Source organism: Python bivittatus, unplaced genomic scaffold (genome assembly GCF_059951505.1).
Source record: "Python bivittatus isolate LINGU-HERP-01145 unplaced genomic scaffold, Pbiv_v1 ctg000220_np1212, whole genome shotgun sequence".
NCBI classification, from domain to species: Eukaryota; Metazoa; Chordata; class Lepidosauria; order Squamata; family Pythonidae; genus Python; species Python bivittatus.
In genome coordinates, this window is record NW_028277048.1 from 23,155,620 (window position 1) to 23,175,986 (window position 20,367).

The following is a 20,367-nucleotide window of genomic DNA, read 5'->3' on the forward strand; positions in this document are numbered from 1 at the left end:
ACATGATCACTATTTGTGACCTGCCCAGGGGGCTTCCAACAGCAAAGTCAATCGGGGAAGCCCTGTGATTCACTGACTGTGGCAAAAATGGACATAAAATCAGGCGTGACTCACGTAACAACTGCATCGCTTAGCAACAGAAGTTCCGGTTCCAATTGTGATCATAATTGAGGACTACCTGTATAGGGTGCCTAAGCGAAGAAACCCCCTCTGAACCACTACATGCTTTATAATCTTGCGTGTTGCGATAAAACAGGCACTGCTTATGCACTTTCAAAAGTATTCTCATGGCCACAGGACTAGAAACTTGCCCTATTAAAGCAAATTCAGACTCTCTGAAACTTAAATTTGCACCTAATGCTACAGTCAGGACTTTTTCTTCAGTGGCTATAGAATTACAACTGGAGTACAGGTAGTTCTGCCAATAAAACTATTTACCACTAAAATCCTAATTGAAAAACAGTCAAGTTACCACCAACAACTTCTGCTATGTAGAATTTTAGAGGAGGTGTTTAAAAAAAAATCTTAGTATGGAAGGAGCCCCATAAGGCTTACCTCATGTGCCTAAAAAGATTCATCATTCTGCCAATTAACCATTTGATTTCACTATCACATTAATCCAGCCTTCCCCAATCTCACATCTTCCAGTTGTGCTCAGAGTGCCATTTATATAATCCCAGGCTAGTCTAACATATCTTGAAGATGCTGAAATTGGAAAGGCTGGCATTACAGAAGGAAAAAGGAGGAGGAGGAGGAGGGAGGAGGAGGAGGCGGCGGCAGCGGCGGTGGCAGTAATGGTACAATAACTCAGCAGGCACAGCCTTCTTTGGACCACAGAGCATAATTGGCTTTGACCCAATGTGACCCTTTCCTGAAGCAAGGATGGGCCCAGAAGAACCAGGTCAAAAATTCAATTCAATTCAACTGAAATGTAAATTTAACATAATTACATATGATGATTGATTTGGTAGTTTTATCTCACAGCTTTCCTCCCAGAGCTCAAGGGGGCTTCCCTTCCCTTCCTTTTATTCCCCAACCAGCAATCCAGTGAGGAGGCTGGGCTCAGAGAGACGAGGCCAAAGTCATCCAGTGAGTCTCTGGCTAAGGAGAGACGCTTGAACATTGATCTCCCCAGTTCTAGTCCAACATCTTAACCTCTGGACCGCACTGGTTCCGTATCCTCTGTGTATTTCATATTCCTCCCTTTGGTCAAATGAAAAAATACAGTTCAGCAGCAACTGTTGAAAGGGTTCTGGAGGCTGGGCAGCGGGTGGCCCAGAAGCCTCAGATGGCAAATCCCAAGGATAAAAAGAGGGATTCTCTCTTGCTTGCTTCTGGTCAGCAGGTAATTGGGAGAAAGGAAGCACAAAAGCACTTCCCTTTCTTTTCTAAAGATCACAGCCAACAGAACCAGAGGCAAAGTCACAGCTGCACAAATCTAAGAGCAACACAAACAAACACAGGGCAATGGAGGCAGGGCAGGATTTATATAGCAGATGTTGTGCTAATGCCTTAATCCTCTCTGGGAGTGTCTCTTGAACCCAGGACTCCACGGTAATTAGGATAAGATACAAAGCTTCAGGAAGTCCTTCATCAAACAATATACTCTCTATCCAATTAATTTTCAAATGTTGAGACTGAGATTCAGCAAAAATCAAGATCGGGTAATAAAGACCCCTTTCCTATCAAGTTGTCGCTTTAGGAATTCTTTTTTTTAAGTGCTTAAAAAAAAGTTTTACATTGGCAATTTCTACTACTGGGGGATCTGATTTAGCTGATCATTAGCACATGCCCTAAGTGGTATTGAGGGACACCACGCTGGTGATGATAGTTCAAAGCAGCTGATGCAAAACAGCCTTCCAAACCGTGACAGTTCGGAGGTATCATGGGAACCAGCAAGAACATTTCTGAAAAGTAACAACGCCATTTCTAGTAATTTAATTTAATAATTTAATTTAATTTCTAGTTTTGTTAAGAAGGCATGGTCTATGCTCTGCAAAGGAATGTTTCTCTATATGGGTGGTACTTATTCCCAAGTTCCCTGACATCTCCCATCCTATGGATGTTCTGTAACTCCAGAACAAATTAAGGAAAGGCTTAATTTAAAAAGGCAGGCTACTTTTTAATTGTTTTTAATAGTGAAATACAGATAACTGCCATGCCAACAGAAACTAAGTAAATAAATAAATAGGAGTTATATGGTGAAGAACAAAAACTAGGTATAATGTAATGATTAAAATAAACTAAATGTGACAAAAAAGAGGGGGAAAGGGATCATTAGCAACAGAAAACAAAGAGATAAAACTTCCATATAGTATCCTCTGGTAGTGATAGAAAATGAATTCAGTCCTTAAGCTTATAATTATATCTAGATCATATACTGTAAAACGTATTCCTTCACCTTCCCATTTTTAGGACTCTTGAAAAATAGATAACCAACTTATTCTGAATCCATCCCTTAAAATCAGGAGGAGAAGTTTCTATTTATGTAAAATTATCCCCTTTGCCCTGCCCCAGCCAAAGCATTTCATAAGAGGACAAACTCCCTGTTTTAGGAACATAGTTCAACACCTCAGAAAGGGGCAGAGCACACCCTTCTTCTCCGGGTCTTCACCTGGGCTACTATTTGCATACAAATTGACGCTTTCCCTGCATGCGGTGATTAGGCTCCAAAAGAAATGCAACTAGCTTGGGTAAAGTATTCGTTATAGATTTGGGTCAAAGTATCCACTCCACCAATTATTTCCACCCAACCCCAACAAATGTACTTTTCTTCATTTCTGTCCCTGAATCTCCGGAACAGAGAACAGGGTGCTTATTGGGCTAATCCAGGGACAAGGACTCCAACATGTTCTCTAGCTACGTATGTTGCTACTGTTTCCCCTCTCTGCTTCACGATAAAGGAGCAGGCATGATTTTAGTTCCCAAGACAGAAGGAGCAGGTGGGGGGAGACGGGTACAAGTATAAACACTGCAGCCCTCTCAAATAATTAAGCCTTTGGTAGGTCCCCACCCTCTGTGATTGGGACAGGCACGATCATTTATTTAGAATGTCAATTAATCCAGCGCATCTGCATTAAAGTAGAAGCACCCCCTCCCACCCCCGTTTGCCTTCTGCTAACCAGCATGGCTGGTGCAGAGAGCCAGAGGTTTTGCTGAGTGAGGTGGCTGGCTGGCTGGCTGGCTGGCTGGGTGCCATGCAGACAGAGCCAAGGCCTGGCTGTTCAGAAAGGATGCTTAGCTGTAGCAAAGCCTTTGGAGATTGCTCCGTCTTGAATGAAAGGAGGACCTCGCATTGCTGAAGGTGACTGATGCTCCCATTTTTAGATGCATTCCCACTCTGTCCCCAGCAATTCCTCTTGGGCTGACATCATTGTATCGACAGAGCTATTTAAGCTGACACAGGACAGAGACAGCGTGAGCCTGGGGACCTCGCCTGCCCGTGCTGCTGACCCTGCCTCTGCTCTGTTTCCACAAGGAGACCCCAGGCGACATGGCCCCCAAGAAGGATGTCCCCGTGAAGCGGCCAGTAGCCCCACCTGCCAAACCAGCCGCTAAACCAGTCGGGGCAAAGCCAGGCTTCCTGGCAGCTAAAGGCAAAGCGCCAGAAGCAGCACCACCAGCACCGGCACCAGCACCAGCACCAGAGAAGCCCAAGGAGCCACCCATCGACCTCTCCAAAGTGGTGGTAAGTGAGGCCTGGAGGAAGAGTGGAGCTGCAGGGAACCCATGTCTTTCCTTTGGAAGGAAATGGAGCAGGAGGAGGACGTGAGAGGAGCAATCTCAGGTCCTTTTCTCTCCATCAAAAGCAGTGCCTTAAGATTGCTACACTGCAGTGCTAAGCTGAGGGACTTAACACATCAGAACTAGATATGGGAAGAATAAGCACACTAACAGTGGGCAGTAAATACTTCAGATATGAAGTACAGGTAGACCTCATTTAGCGACCACAATTGGGACCAGCAACTTGATCATGATGTATTTCGCAATGTATCTACTGTAGTTTCTTCGAAACATTGGGCAGAAGAGCTGACAGTTTCAGAGCAAACACTGATTGATTGTTCTAGGGCCTGCTTGCTTGACAGAGAAGAAAAATGTTAACTTGTGCACATCCACCAGACATCCATGATGGGCCTTCCCCAGATGCGCTGGACTACAATGTCCATCAGCTCTGGCCTGGTGGTTGGGAGTGCTGGTAGGCACCACCAGGGAAGCTGTTGCAGTATCTCCAAGGCCAGCAACCACTCTTGTAAACAACTGAAAACCAAGCCAATGTCAGATGCAAACTAAGCCATGCTTTTTCTATGTGTAAATCTAATCTGGTTTTGTTGTTATTGCTAAATTCTTATCTTCCTTTTGTGAGAGCTCTGTTTTCATTAACCTGACTTGCTCACTTTCCATTGGAAGCAGTGTGGTCTCTCCTACTTGGAATTATTAGGAATCAAGTCGTTTCCTGTGACATTTCAGAATCATTTATTTCATCTGTATAGCTATTGTTCCCATTTCTCAGAAAAGCAAGTAAGAAAGAGGGCAACTTTCTGAATTTATTTTTTTGTGGCACAGGAAGTTAGAGAGTTGGGGGTACAAGGAGAACAAGAGAGTTGTAATCAACAGACATTTTGCTAAAGACATTTTGAGTTCACCTTGTTATTTATATGGTAAAAAAGAGATTTAGTTATCACAGCAGCTGAAAAATTACAAGGGACAAAGTTAAACGGCTGCATTCCTTTGGAATTTTGTGCAGCTAACTGTGTCACTCCTAAGAGGCTGCATGAACTGGAATAACAGATGCCACAGGAAAGTACCAGCACTTCAGTGGCATAACCGTTTGCTTCTTAAGGCATCTGGCTGGCCGAAATTGGAAAGAGAACAGAATGCCGAACCCAGAGTTGATCTTTAACTTGAGCTCAACTCCCAAATAAATTGGATAAGATGTACAAGTAGTAAAAACAATTAATATGTGCCTATCTGTAGAAACAAGGACTGCTGCCATTTTTTCCTGATGCAAGATTAACACAGATACCAGTTTAATTTTTGTTTGTGTGCATCCATAAAATGACCAAGATGGCTATTAAGAACTCTAACAGAAATTGAGGAAGAAATTATTATGCATAAATTCAACTGAAACTAAGAACGCGGATCTTCCTTCTCAGTTCCTTGTACCAAAGGCCAGCCTACTGTACCAAGAGAACCCACCAGTTTACTATATATAGTGACGGCTTTGATTTGAAATTTATTTTAACTTACAAACCCAGTTTCTTGGTCTCTGCGTCGGACCAGATGATAACCCCCATGGCTTTCTGAGTTTAGATATTCAGGAGTTTTCATGCTACTTTTAAGCAACTGTGGACATTTTATAGATAGGGGGAAAAAAGGATTAGCTTCCATTGTTGATTGTTTTCTCCAAGCAAGTCAAGATAGAGGTTTTTTTGGAAAGGTTTTGGTAGCACATGTTGCTCCTGCTGGGCTGTTAGGATGCTCTAGTTTTAGGCATGGTTCAATCTTCATGTACCATGGAGGTTTTACTTTTAATTATAGTTCTATTAATGTAAATTGGGGATGTGCGATGGACGTTTCATTCTATTTGGACTATCATTATGGCAGGATGCAAGACTGAACAATAAATAAGTAAAGTTGCTTCCCCGTCATAACAAGGCCTCCACTATCAGACAATGGCAATTGGGACGGTTGGCAAACTAAGGTTAGCGGGTTAGAGGGGCTCCGAGATAAATTTAGCAATTGAAAGGGCTCCTGTTATTTTAACGAAAGGTCTAAACAGCAGGCGCAAAAGCCTGGTATTTGCAGGCCTGCGTGCTCAGGAAGCCGGGACAGAGACAGGTGGCTACCAGCAGGGAGGGGGCTTAGCACGGCGTGCGGTTATTTCAATCCCACCTCTACAGCCCTGCTTTAATGGGATGCCACCTTCTGAGAGCGGGCAGATCAAGTTGCGAGAGGACCGGAGTGTTCAATCAACAGTCGTGTCCTTGTCGTGCTGCAGGATTCCCAAAACAGTGAGGTAGGGTCTCCAATTAGGATACTGAACCTAGAGCAAACGCAAGGCCGTATTTCAACCTACTTGGGGTTCTGATCCCAGAACCTGCCTGCTGAAAGGCATCGCTGACCCACTCCAAGTATCCTCTCTCTGCCAACATGCCACCCCAGGCACAAGGGTGAAGGAGCCAAAACAGCCCTGTTGGTCCCATCTTGGTCCTCTGTTGCTGATAGCATTTATTTGCAACAACGTGCTGTGGTCAGACTCCCAGATACAGGCCCAGGCCAACATAGCTTGTTTGGAGGGCCCACAAATTCAGTGTCACACCACTTCTGCTTCCCCTCCTCCCTCATTTGCCCTCCAGGGACCCTTGGGAGGGAGAAAGATGACAGCTTTGCTCTACCAAACACCCAAACTAGTTTATAATTCAAAGGAAAGAGAAAGAAAAGACGTCTCTGCCTCTGGCTGGTAAGACAAGGAGGTGGGAAACAGAACCGAGCCCTGGAAGAGACAAAGAAAGGGGAGAAAACTAGGGACAGGGGAGTAGCTGCAAGGGATTTTCTCAGAGATTATCAGACTCAGGGCCCCTTCAACCCTGACAGCATCACCACAGGGTTGTACTGCTCATAGGCCTCCAAACCAAGCAAATGCCACAGGTAAAATTTGCCAACAGATATTGTATTATATTGCAAATAGATAATAGCAGGAATGCAAGTGCACCATAACCATACATCCACTAAAACACACCGCACAGCTAAACCTTCAAAGGATATCATACCTGGGTTAATTAGGCCAACAGTATGGCACTTTGAGAAACTTTCCTTTGGGTAAGAATGGAAACCCAAGGGGGGAAGGGCCTTGGGAGACTTGGCCTGCTTCACATCCAGGGACAGAAGGGCTAAACCGATTCACACCACAAAGTCTCTCCCTCTCTCTGGCTGCAGGGCTCTGCTGTGGTCGAGCGGGACCACCGTGAATGGGCTTCCTAGAACAACACCAGCCACTCTAGAAACACACACTTGGCACCACTTTGTTCTCATGCTCAGACAAGCATTCATGTTGTACCCACAAGACCTATAGAAGGTTTAGGGCTCAGAACTATCATAGTTTGGACAACTTTGTGCTATCCTTACAAAGCGGTCCATCCAGAACCGTTTTATAAACAGGCCAACCTTGACTTGGGCCAAACCCATGCATGTCCACAGATGTGCTGCACAGTGTTGGAAAAGATGGTCTCAATCTGGTTAAAGTACTTCATAAGGTTGTGGGGAGGGGGAGGAACACAGTAAATAATTTTTACATTTTCTTATGCTCACAGCTAAGTAGGCTAGGACTGTAAACAGATAAATAAAAATAATAAACTTGGAGGGTTACACAATTTAATGCATATGACATCACACATTATTTCTTTTAAAATAAAATGTTGACCTACTCCATTTTAAAAAATAAATCCTCAAAATTTGTTGCTTAGTGTCTTTAGAATCAAGAGTTTAAATAAAAAATAAGATGGGCAGAGTTCTTTTCTTTTAAAGAGGCAGCAAATGAAATGCATGCTCTGACTAAGCCTTAAAATAATTGTTCTCCTTCCATGCATCTACTGGTCAGTGCAGAATAAATACGCCAGTGTCAAAAACTGAAATCTCTCTCTCTCTCTCTGTCATAACTTTCCCATTAAAGTTTAATTTGAATTTTGGATTCTGGAATCCGCAATGATGGGTCATCCTTGCCTAAAGAACAGTGTTAGTTCTAAAGCTTGTTCTTAAAACAGCGAACTTCATTAACAGTGGGGTTGATGAACATGAAGGCATCTTGACCAATTTGATTTTTTACTGTAAGGATTTCTACTTGTTCTGGTAAATGACATGATTTCCCATCTCTTTATTCTTTCTAGATTGAATTCACCAAAGAGCAGTTGGAAGGTGAGTTAATTACATATCACTGGCCACCAAGAGACCTGGATTTATCTTACCATATATTTATGCATAAACAAACACAGACATAAGCGAATGTGCAAGCAAGCATTAGCGTAGCATAACAGAAAACTTTTATGTGTTTCTCCACTGTAACAAAATATCCACTTAGACTTGATTCCTAAGATTAGAAATAGACGTTAAGGGAACGGGTGTCAGGAACAGTAGCCCTGTATCTTTAATAGAGAAAACAGTAACAAAGATATCCCATTTATCCCATCCCCATCCTTGTAGTTCAACCAGTATTGTCAGATTTAATCAGATCCATGCAGACCTGAATTCTGTTGCAAACGTCTGCTGTAATTAAGAGATTGAATTTATTTTTTATTCCTGTTGGGTCCAGTGTGGCCATATTTGGTAAGGAACGCAAACCTGATTAATAGGAGAGCAGAGATTTTGTCCCTTTAATGATCACATAGACGCAGAAATTTCAGCAGGGACAGGTTGTTCAGAAAATGCGGCCTCTTCAGTCCCATTCAGATATTAAAGATGAGGGAATCCCACTGTCACACTTTATACTGGGTTCCTGTTGATTCTACTTTTCCAAAGTCATTAAGAAAACAGCTAATTTTATAATATTCAGCAATACTTTGTGTCTTTCTTGGTTGTTATCTTGGCCTATTTCTGAATATACCAAGAAGTGTGGGCACAAATTGTCCATTGAAAGTTGCTGGTAAGGCTGCTTGTGAATTATTTTGTCCATTGAAAGTTACTGGTAAGGCTGCTTGTGAACTTCTCCCCAGATATTTTGTAGTAGGATAGAGATACCTCTCAGTCCTACAAGAAAGACCAGACTAAGAAACAATGCCATGTAGGTCGGTACTGCTTTTATTGCAATAGAGTAGTGATGTATATATGTACAAATAGTTACAAAAATGAAATATGAGTAAAACAAACTCAGTTTCTTTGGTAACTCAAACAGGGAGAATAGTTGTTGGGTGTTGGTGAACGTTGGCATGTCACCCAAAACATGGTGTGTCACCGTTGACACGCGTGTCATACGTTCGCGATCACTGTAATAGGGTCTTGCAAGTCTGAATGTGCTTCCCCCTCCCTCTTTATCTTTGTGTGAATAAGGGAGGGGCTCGTCTGAGACATTTTCTCAAGTTAGTTTCTTGGTCTGGGCTCAAGTCCCACTAATCTGACCACTGCCGTGGTAGCAGCTCTCCCTTCTGTTCTTCAAGGCCATTCCCTCTGGCCTCTAAATATCTTAATTAAAATATTAATTGGCACTGGGCTAAGTAAGCAGAATACATGCATGTGTACATAACTATAGTGTAGTACCCTACAATCTAGTATATTTCAGAGCTGCTCCTTTTTTCAGTCACCTTTTTTGAATCTCAATAGCAAAAGCTGCTATTAAATGCATTTTTTAATGTTTTTTAGACATACGGCTAATATGTGAGTATTTTGTACTCTGATCTTTATATCTAAAGGCAAAGTATGAGAAGCCATCCCTAATTTTTTGGGAAGACTTTTCCATTAATATGTTTTGATTCAGCAGGCTAAGAGTCCTACAGTACATTGCCTAAAGATTATCATGTTTGCTCTATAATGTGAAGAAAAACATTACTAAGAGTTCTTCTGCAAGAAATATCAAATTTGCTGTAGCAGACTTTCTTGCCTCACCTGAACAAGAAAGAGAGCGCTTTCAAATGTCAGCACATCTCTAGTAGGGAATCTGACTCGTTTTGTGGGCTTATCCCCACATCCTGCGAACCATGACACAATGGTGTCCCACCAGCAACAAATCCTCATGACGCTGCCTTTGTTGCACCTCCAGCCTACCATGAAGGCAGCCTACATTCACCTTTAGCTGGTTGAGTTTTAAAGCAATGTTTTTTCCCTTGCTGTATGAATGACCCAAGATGCCTCACTGATGAAGTTGGTAAAGACCCCATCAGAGGCTGGGAACTGCGCAGCTCCTCTTGCCCATGCCCACCCCCCACCCCCCAGATGCAGAGTTCTGCCTTCATGGCCATTCGGTTGGGACTGCTGGAGAGACCTGATATCTGGCTCCCACAGTTGCATTTCCCCAAGTAATGCCTGGACAGGCATCGTGCCGGCTCCTAAAAGCCACTGGCTTAGTGCTCTTTCGGAAGAATTTTTAAATATGCGTCACCCAACCTGCCACCATGGCCCAAGCCTGTTCACCCCTACCCCCAACACACATTAAGGACAGGGATCGCTGGCTGCTTTTCCCACTGGCAGGTGACTCTGGATGGGACAGCAAATGTATCCCACATGAAAATTGCAAAGGACAGAAACAGTCACCGGTCTTGCTAAAGAAGCAGAAAAGAGATCAGCTGTTGGGATAAGGCAAACTATGCCGGGGTACTTTTCAGCCAACTCAGAAAGGGAAGCGATGCTCATTAACGTAGCCAGGAGGAAAAGCCCTAGAAGGGTTTTTAATTGTCCTTAGAACTGAATCTTCCTATAAAATGGAAGGCCTGCTTAATTAGCTCAATTATTAGAGAGGAGGTTAGGGTATAACATCTGAATTGCTCAGCTCTGTGCCTGAGGACCAATGTCTGGGGGCTATAACATTGTGAAATAGAAAGATGAATTCTCCAATGACAAAACCCTTGTCAGGCCCAATCCAAGAACCACCAGGAAACAGTTCATCCAAATCCAGTTCTTTCATTGCTTATACCATATAGACAGAATCTTGTCAGACTAAATCTGTACTACTGCAATGAGTGGATCTACCCTGGGAGATTCTAGGGAGTGGCTATTCTAAACCTCTTCTGCTTCCCACACTCCTGCTCCAGACTATGTTGTCTCTAGTCTCTCTGCCCTTCCTGGAATGGGCCGCCTCCTTCCTAAGAAACTTGCTCTCAACCACAATCCACCACAACCCTGGAAACAGCAAGATGACGCCCCTTTGAAGGATCACTGAGATCCTCTGTATATTAAGAGTAAGAACAGCCAGACCCTCCCAGATCACCATCATCATCTCTCTAGATCAGAATTCTCAACCATGGCAACTTGAAGATGGGTGGACTTCAATTCCCAGAATTCTCCAGCCAGCATGGCTCGCTGGGGAATTCTGGGAGTTGAAGTCCATCCATCTTCAAGTTGACAAGGTTGAGAACTCTGATTTAGATGTATCCCAAACAGAGCTTGCCTTTAGGGAGAAAGCCACCTTCTTACTGACTTGATGACTGACAGAAACTGGGCAAGCAGATGTTCCAGAGGGCAGTGTCCAGTTTCTTTGGGTTACAGTATGTGAATCCTCTAGCTGGCAGCCGGCAGCAGGACAAGCTTGACGCTTTATCTCCACCGAACTCCAGGCCCCTGCAGCTTTCCGGTTCAGAGGCCACATCACCAAACAGCCATATCAAAGTTTGATTTGATCTCTCTAGATTATAAGGAGGCCTTCGGGCTCTTTGATCGGGTCGGCGATGGCAAAATCCAGCTAAGCCAGTGTGGAGATGTGATGAGGGCACTGGGCCAGAATCCTACTAATGCTGAAATCCGGAAAGTCCTGGGACATCCGAAGCCTGACGGTAAATTATCTCTGAGGTGGTGCGTGCAGGGAAAGTTATAATATGACCACAGGATGGCAGTAGATTCCAGATTTAAGGGATCATATTAGAAAATTCAGCCTTCATTTAAGAACATTGTAGTTAGGAATATAAAACTAGAAAATGTGAGTTATGTAGCTCTTGATAACTGGCGAGGAATAACTCTGTCTTCTTCTTGTGCCTTAACTGTAATTTGATCTGCAGAAATCAACAAGGCATGATTTCTGAGGCACAGGAATAAATATCTTAACCTTTAAGCTCTGCTAAAGTTATCAGAGGCATGCAGCCATTCTTCTTGAACATGTGAGGAACCTGCAACATCACTCTGTAAATGAATAAATAAATTCCTTTAGTATAATTTATATTTGCAAGAATATGTTTAAAAAATGGCCCCTGACCGTTTGTTGAATAAAACATAATGGCCAGCTTTATATGCTTAACATAAGTAGTAGTTTATGTATCACAATAGCTGGGTTCAGACATTATGCTAAACCAAAATTAAACTTAGCAAAATGTGTGAACTCAGGGAATTTGATTAAGAAGAGGGATTTATAAATGTAACTGTATATACTCTTCACTATACTGTGAGGGAATGGTGATTTTAGGGTTAATTTGAAGAAGGCAGCAGAACATTATGTATGGCCCCAGAATTGACCTTCACTAGTTGTGGGGAACAAAGCAGATAGAGAACAAAGTAGTTTAAATAGGCTGCAGCTGCAGACCTTGTGAGCATAACCTAAATTAAGTGCACATCATAATCTAAGTGCACAAAAATATAGTATATTAAATATAGAGTATATTTCCCTAATTTAATTTGCATTTAAAATTTACATTTTTCAAATACTTTGGATTTCAAGGGCTCAGACTGAAAAATTACAGCAGTAAAAAATGGTGAGCCCGGCTGGTGTAGTAGTTAAACTGGGAGGCTGTGAGTTTTGGTCCGCCTGAGGCACGAAGCCAGCTGGAGACTTTGGGCCGGTCCCTCTCTCTCAGCCCTAGGAAGAAGGAGGCAAGGGCAAAACCACTTCCGAAATCTTTCCAAGAAAACTGCAGGAACGAATCCAGACAGTCGCCAGGAGTCAACACTGACTCAAAGGCAGGCACACACAAAATTGCAAGACTAGCAGTTGGGCAGGGCATGTACACGCCCTGGAAACTGGAAGAGCATTAATTGTCGTTTCTATATTGTATTGTGCTTTCAGCATATTTTTTCGTTGTACTGGAGTGCCAAAACAGGAGTGCCAAAACAGCACGAAGCGAGAAAAAGAGGTATCCATACGTTTGGCCATAGAAACCTAAAGATGGAAACACCCCCCTTCCCCCAACAGCTCAACACAGTATACTGCAGTGTTTCTCAATCTTGGCCACTCTAAGATGTGTGGACTTCAACTCCAAAAATTCCCCAGCCAGCCATGCTGGCTGGGGAATTCTGGGAGTTGAAGTCCACACAACTTAGAGTGGCTAAGGTTGAGAAACACTACAGTATACCGTCGTCTGAATACGTCAGTTCCTATATCATGCTGAATCAAAAAAGTACAGTACAGTATTCGCTTTTCTCTTAGGATAGTGAACGATCCCAACCACGGCTCTGCAGCTCTCCGGCTTCGAAGAGGAAGAAGTTATTTGGCGCACGCGGGGGCGCTCACGTCGCGTCTGTCGGACCTCCTTAAAGCGGACGCGCCTTTTCCGGGGCTGGTGGCCTTTGAGGAGATGCCGAGTGAGGCGACTGGAGCGCCCCCGCGCGTTTCGAATCCGAATTGCTGCGTAGCCCTAACCCCAAGAACGATTCTAGCTGTAAACCACGGTTTGTAAGAGGGATGCGCAATTCGTGACCTGGGGCCATATATTCCCAGCCCCTTTTTTGTGACTGTTCAATACATCTAATTTAGTTGTTGTTTGCATACCACCCCCAACCCTCAGCGAGTTAATTTTTTAAAAAATATTATGCATGTAAGTATGTATTTATTTATCACATTCATATAATTGCCCATCTCACACTAAAAGCACAATGACTCTAGGTGGCTTACAATAAAAAACAATCATAAAATCCAAATGTTAAAAACTACAATTAAAAGACATTGACGACAGTATTCACAACAAGATGTTGTGCAAACAATAATATTGTTTATTATTTTTCTGTTGCTATCCAAATGGAGTGTTGATCTTGCTGGTCGTCACCGAAGACAAATTCCTTGTATATATTTTATACTTGGTCATTAAAGTATTTTGTATTTGTATTTGTATTGTATTGTAATGTAAGATAGTGGAGAGAATTGATGTTGATGTGGCCATCTCATCAAATCACCATAGAATTCCAGCCATGGAAAGGTTGACTCCTTTCCCCTGGTTTATGATTTAGTGCTTGCATGAAATTAGCTCACTGTGATTTGTTCAACCAGTCATGGTGAAAAGGATCCATAACCGCATAATGTGTAAATCCAGCCCATGTTCCATCTGCAAATGTAACGGAAATGTAAATTCCTTTTCTTGGTGAAGAGTTCTACCTGTGTGACAACAGAAACAGCTTTCTGAGGCCCCAAGGGTGGATAGTTGGGTGGGAAATGAATGCTTCTTCTCCTTTTGCATCTTCTCTTCCCCCACCTCCCGATTCCCCGCAGAGCTGAATTCTAAAAGGGTGGAGTTTGAAGAGTTCCTGCCAATGCTGCAGACAATTGCCAAGAACAAAGATCAAGGCACCTACGAGGATTACGTGGAGGGGCTCAGAGTCTTCGACAAGGAGGGGAACGGCACCGTAATGGGGGCAGAATTGCGCCATGTCCTTTCCACACTGGGTAAGTACAGTCCCTGCCACCGCCACCACCACCATCCAAAAGAACTTCCAAATAAGAGAAATTCATTTCAAGCTATAGCCACAACCTCAATTTTTCCTCCTTTAGAAAGGCACTAATCTAGTAAATATCAATGTTGCCCTGATCTTCATTTAACATTGACTGTAATTTACAAGCTATTTGGATGGCTTTCTACCCCCTTAATGTTAACATTAGCTCCATTGTAAGGTCCAGTGAAATATCCTTTCTCCATTGATGAAGGTTCCTGCACTTCGGTTTACTTTAAAAAATATCAGGAGAAATTTGTGCTGGTTGTAAAGTGGCATCAGCCTGTAAAGGCCTTTAAAAAAAAAGTGAAATGTTGGCTTGCCTGCATTTCGAAGCAGTGACCCAATGTCACCAAGTGACTTTAACAAAGAGGAATGTCAACCCAATTTCCCTAATCCAGATATGACACTCTTTAAAAAACAAACGAAAAAGGATTGTGTGTCTTTGATTTGCCAGCATAATAATCAGAGTCAATCTGCATAAATAACTTTTTATATCTCTTTAAAGGGGCCTATGGGGACACATATTTAGAGATGTTGCAAATTGATCCAATTGTCCAAAGTCTGGTTCAGCTCAACTGGCCACGAGATCTACTGCTGTTTCAGAGGACCTTGAAGACCTGGCTCTTTACCCAGGCTTTTGGCTAGGGTTTTTGTTGCTGCCAACTTTTTGCTCCTTTTTTCTAATTATTATACAGTTTTATTGTATTTTTTTCTGAGTTTTTTACTTTGTGACCCACCCAGAGTTGCTAGGAATTGGGGGTGTACAAATGTAATAAATAAATCGAAGAAAGATAAACCATCTTTCTTTCTTATTATTATTTTTAGGTGAGAAAATGACAGAAGAAGAAGTGGATTCTCTATTATCAGGTCATGAAGATGCTAATGGTTGCATTAATTATGAAGGTAAGATATTATGCCTGTTGTCGGTTGAGAGAATATGCAACATATTTGGTTCATTTTGATCCTACAGAAACATCAGAACTTCCACATCTGGCAGGGAAATGTGGCCATAAAATTATGAATGTTGGAAGATTTTTATTTCCATAGAACATTGCATAAATAGGAATCCCCTTATGGACTTTTTGCATAAAAGAGAAAACAATGAACTCATGATTTATGGTTTTGAGGGTTAGATAGGCTAGATTATAGAAAGAACAGAGTCATGATGCAATTTTAGAGAAAGAGGTAAATTTATAATTGTACTTTTAACTGCTGTAAAGAAAATTGGAAGCCATTTATTTGTATCTTTTTTCTTTCTTTTCTATTTTTTCCTTTTTCTTTCTTTCTTGCACTTTTAGCTCTTTGATTTTTCTTTTTCTTTTTACCTCCTTACTCTATATTAGTTTGTATTAGTTTTTATCTTTGTTTTTAAAATGTTCAATAAAATGATATATATTAAAAAAGAACATTGCATAAATAGGGAGCACTGACATTGTGCTGATATGGGATCTGTTTATCCTCTAATACTGATGTAGGTGTTAGAATTGCCTAAAGGTTAGCAATAGCAGTTCAGTAACTCCTGTTTTTTATTAAAAACTAAACCTGGCCCATAAGTACTTTTAAAAACAATCCAAAAGAAAGTCATCAGGTATGATATTTGCTCTTCCAATGATGTTTGTATTTTATCACGATGTATATAGGCTAGTTACTGTATGAAAGTAAATAAAATGGTCTGTGGTAATAGTTTGCAACCAACTTCTGTCATCAGCCTGAAGCAACTAGAAGTGGCAGGGATGACATTAATTGTGGATATTTATATTTTTATTGTTTTCATTGTCTTGGATTTTAACTGTAAGCTGCCCAGAGTCATCCTGTGGGGGAGATGAGCAGCATATCAATTTAGGAATGAATGAATGAATGAATGAATGAATGAATGAATGAATGAATGAATGACAGCTTCCTCAAGTTAAATCATTTTAGGTGAAAATAAGCCCTGGGACAAAATTAAGAGAGTGGGTGATAATTCTCTCTTTTCTCTCTCACAGCATTTGTCAAACATATCATGGCAACCTGAGCTGGGGTCTATGAGTAAGTGCCATATTTCATTTGGCATCATTTATATTCTGGACTGGTAGGCGCTGCTTCCTTCCCTCCCTAAATAAGTTTCCTCTCCACAACTTCTTCACGGGCTGTCCTTCAGCTTTCATGGGATATCTCAGAGTGTCTTATTGCCGCTGCAGGCTGAGTTACCCAAACTGTACACACACAGTTAGGCAAAACATGCCAGGATACTCTTTACTACCACATCCCTGAACATTTGTAATGAAGTATGAGCGAATTAGATCCAACCGTTCTTACCAAATGTGTGAAGTACAGGATTAAAAGTAGTTATCAGAGTGCTTGTTGATAAAAAAAATCAAAGATTGCCATGTTGATCCATGATGGAGTAAAATATTGGTAAATATTCCTCTTCCCCCTTTTGTAAACACGTGTAGACAGATCAACAAGAGGTGTGTGTGAAGGGAGTAATATATTATAATATTATATAATAGAAAGAATATAATATAGTTGATGAAAATCAAATGATTAAGGAGCTTCACCACTTTCTCATTGTTTTTTTCTGAGAGACACTTGGGCTTTCTTTTAGTAACTCTTGCCAAACTTTGATACTTATGGACGTGAGAGACACATATCCCTTTTCTTCTCAGGGCTGCTCAAGATGCTGCTGAATTATTCTTCAGGCATGACTCCTCAGCCCACAATCCCCAATGGGGTCAGTTGCCCCTTTTTTCTACCTTTGTATACACACAATCTGCAATCCAGCATTTTTTCCCAGTGTTGACTGTAAAGATCTTTATAAACATTGAACTGGTGAAACATCAATAAGTGATCCTCTATGGAACCAGAAGGGAGCAGCAGCAAATTTCACAACTTTTGTGTGAAGAAACCCACTTCCTTGTATCATCTGACTCTACAAACTACTCGTTTTTTTCTGAACAATAAAGTTTTTAATTTTCAGATGTTTCTGATCTCTTGCTTTGTCATTAGTTTCCAAGTGCTGAGATAAATATAAGGAGGGCCTGCTTCATACCTAGAAAGCACACGATCATTTTGAAAAGGTTGGGGGAGGCAGCAAGATCTGTCTAAGAACTTTCTTGCACATCTGGACCAGTGTTTTAGAACAAAATAAGGTAACCACAGATTATTTGAATAACTAGGTTTTGTTAAAACCAAACACTGGGACAAAAAGTTACTAAGGCAGAACTCCTTAATCACACTTGTGCTTTCTATTAGCTGTAGGGGAATTTAGGTTTCTGCTTAAACCCAAAAGAGAGAGTTACTTGGAAGTTAAAAGTTCCATTCTGGCCTCCGGGCACAGAGAGGAGGGACTAGAGTGTCCCTAAAATCCCCGTTGTCCCTATCACCTCTTCCCCCTTTTGTAAGCACGTGTAGACAGATCAACAAGAGGTGTGTGTGAAGGGAGTAAGCTTTTCCCCACTCTCTCTAAATCCCCCCCTTCCCAAATTGCTTTTATCTGGAAAAAGCAGCCAGTGGTTTTCTGATATGTGTATGTAAGCGTAACATTGCTTGGCATTCAGACTTCCAGGGGATAAAGGTTAATTATTATTTACAGGATAGCTATATTTAACTGCCTATTCTAGGGCTACCAGATCAGGGCTGTAAAAATCACTAGATGTCAGCAAAGAGTTTTCAGTTCATCTTTCTTGTGACTGCCTACATTTTTGCAATGCAGATCTGGTAGCCCCAGCCTCAATACCCATCTTTGAAATCTGTATGTATAAAGAGTGCTTTCCCTATTCAGCATGTGAAGTGTGTTATAACAGTTCTTTAAAAAAATACTTAAAATTGTAGAGAGCCAGAGAGAATGCCTTGAAGCAAGTACTCAGAAACCATTATGTAAATAAAGACGACAGAAGCATTCCTTAAGTCCCGGGAAAGGAGATTTATTTATTTATTTATTTATTTATTTGTCAAATTTATATCACCACCCAACCCCCCCCCCACTAGATTTATTTGTCAAATTTATATCACCACCCAACTCCCCCACAAGATAGTACCAAGAAGAGTGGGATGGCTCTTGCCTGACTCTCTGGGGTGTAAGAGGGAGGAAAGGAGAAACCCAATCAGATTTGCAAGATTCTGTTATTATAGCTAATTTCAGAAAGTATAGTTCTGATCTTTCTGTGGAGTGTATTTCCTAATCTAGTCTACCTCGAAGGGCTGACATAAATATACCAAAAACAGAACACTGGCTAGAGTTGACTGGTCTGTTCTGTGACAAGAAGAAACCGAGTGTTAAAGGAGGATAAGGAGGTGACACAGAAGCTGAATTAATTTTTTGCATATAGAGCAGGGAGGGGGACCTGTGAACTTATTTATTCTACTTACATACTGCTGAATCAATATGAACTCATGGTGGTTTACAAAATAATCAACAAAAACAACCATAACAGTTAAAAGGTCCATGGCAGACATAAAGAAATTAAAACAATCATTAACTAATCAAGTTTACAATAATATAAGGATAAATTATAGTACTAGCGATTAATCATAACAAAACCAAATAAAGTAACATCAACAGTTAAATCAATATAAGTAATTCAAAGTTAAATAAAGATGGTGATAAGAAACGATTCAATCAAATGCTCTTTGGAAAAAGTTCTGTCTTCAGTAGCTTCCAAAACATTAGAAGGGATGGAGCACATCTTAATTCTAAGAGGAGGATATTCTACAAGGTGGAAGCAGGAACTGAGAAACAGCATCTCCTGGGTTCCATTTCCAATACACTCAACATAAGAACCAATAATCCAGTAACAGTAACAAAGTGAACATTATAGCCACAAGATAACAATTTAAAAAAATACATAATCTCAATAATCCCTTCACATATTAAGAGACAAGTCAGACAGAAGCCAACAGTCGGGCAAACCATTCATGATAGCCTCCCCACTTTCTAAGATCACTTATATGTACACCCTCTATTTTCTTCCAGTCTTTCAATAATCTGGTGAGGGTAGTTCCCGATCCATACTCTCACTCTAGATGGGGATCCCCCCCACCCCTCTCACCAGAAGGGTCATCCCAATCCAACCTTTTTGTAATCCTCTCAGAACCCCTCCATTTCTGGGACTGTAATTCTACTGACCTTAGGGGCTAAGATTACCAGTGAATCTCAGTTGAGTGTGCCACTGATCCAGGACCTCACACTCCAGACTTTCATTACCTGCCACTGGTCTGATTCCTAATACCCCTGAAAACACACAGACCACCACACCAGTAAGCAGCAGGTCTCCTTGCCAGCCAGTCCAGATAAAAGGGCATTAGAAGCCTCCATCTCTAGTCTCCCCACCTTCCATCAACTTCCATGACCTTTCTGTCACTGCTACTATAGTTATTCTTCTTAGTCCTTTCCGACAGTGCCAGAAATAGTCCTGATTTCCCATTCAATTCACAGTCCTCCAAAACTATCCCTTCCTTTTCTTGTACTGGCTCTAATGAAGGAGTACAAGTTTTTTTATCCAACTTCTCTGTCATTCTTCTTCTCAAACAAAACATTGTCCATCATCTGGTTAAGTCACAGTTTCTCTGCTGCATGCCATCACTCTATCCTTCTTGTTTCTAATGTCCTCTCCTTCACTCTATTTCCCTTCCTTATTCTTTCTACCTTCTTCTCCACCTTTATCTTCTTTCCACATTCCCTTTCTATAGGCACTTTCTCCCTTCTTCCCCATCTCCACCCCCTCACATTCTTAGAACTGTCCATCTAACTTCCTTCCACAGAGGACTCTTGGTCTCCTTCAATCCAAAGCTGTCTCAGTCTATCCATCCTATAAACCCCATCCCAGACCGTGGAGATCAGTTGGAGTCCAGTCTTTTCCAAAATTGGTAGGTGGGACCAGCCACCTTTTGCTTTTGCATTACTGTACTCCGTTCACTCAGAATGAGACGGTGGAGAATCCATATGTTAGCAAAATGCAGTGAGCTCCTCTCAGGATGATGGCAGTTAGCAATTGGCTGCTGAACTACAATTCTCAGCATCCCTGTCTATCATTAGACCAGCTTGAGTTTTTGTTGTTG

General features: G+C 41.7%; 1 protein-coding gene across 1 annotated transcript; it reads left to right on the top strand.

The window, feature by feature from the left end:
* The first annotated feature begins 3,478 nt into the window (after positions 1–3,478).
* On the top strand, positions 3,479–17,232 carry LOC103054074 (myosin light polypeptide 6). The gene is made up of 7 exons (XM_088138534.1): positions 3,479–3,688; positions 7,884–7,911; positions 11,328–11,471; positions 14,108–14,281; positions 15,154–15,231; positions 16,314–16,356; positions 16,977–17,232. The coding sequence occupies exons 1-6, from the start codon at positions 3,494–3,496 to the stop codon at positions 16,340–16,342; spliced, it is 648 nt and encodes a 215-aa protein (XP_087994660.1). The 5' UTR covers positions 3,479–3,493; the 3' UTR covers positions 16,343–16,356; positions 16,977–17,232.
* Positions 17,233–20,367: the final 3,135 nt, after the last annotated feature.

What these genes read in the sequence shown, in the direction of transcription:
- LOC103054074 (XM_088138534.1), top strand. Translation starts at nt 3,494, where the DNA reads ATGGCCCCCAAGAAGGATGTCCCCGTGAAGCGGCCAGTAGCCCCACCT. An exon ending in TCGACCTCTCCAAAGTGGTG is followed by an intron (nt 3,689 to 7,883) that starts GTAAGTGAGGCC and finishes TATTCTTTCTAG; the next exon opens with ATTGAATTCACCAAAGAGCA. An exon ending in TGGTTGCATTAATTATGAAG is followed by an intron (nt 15,232 to 16,313) that starts GTAAGATATTAT and finishes TCTCTCTCACAG; the next exon opens with CATTTGTCAAACATATCATG.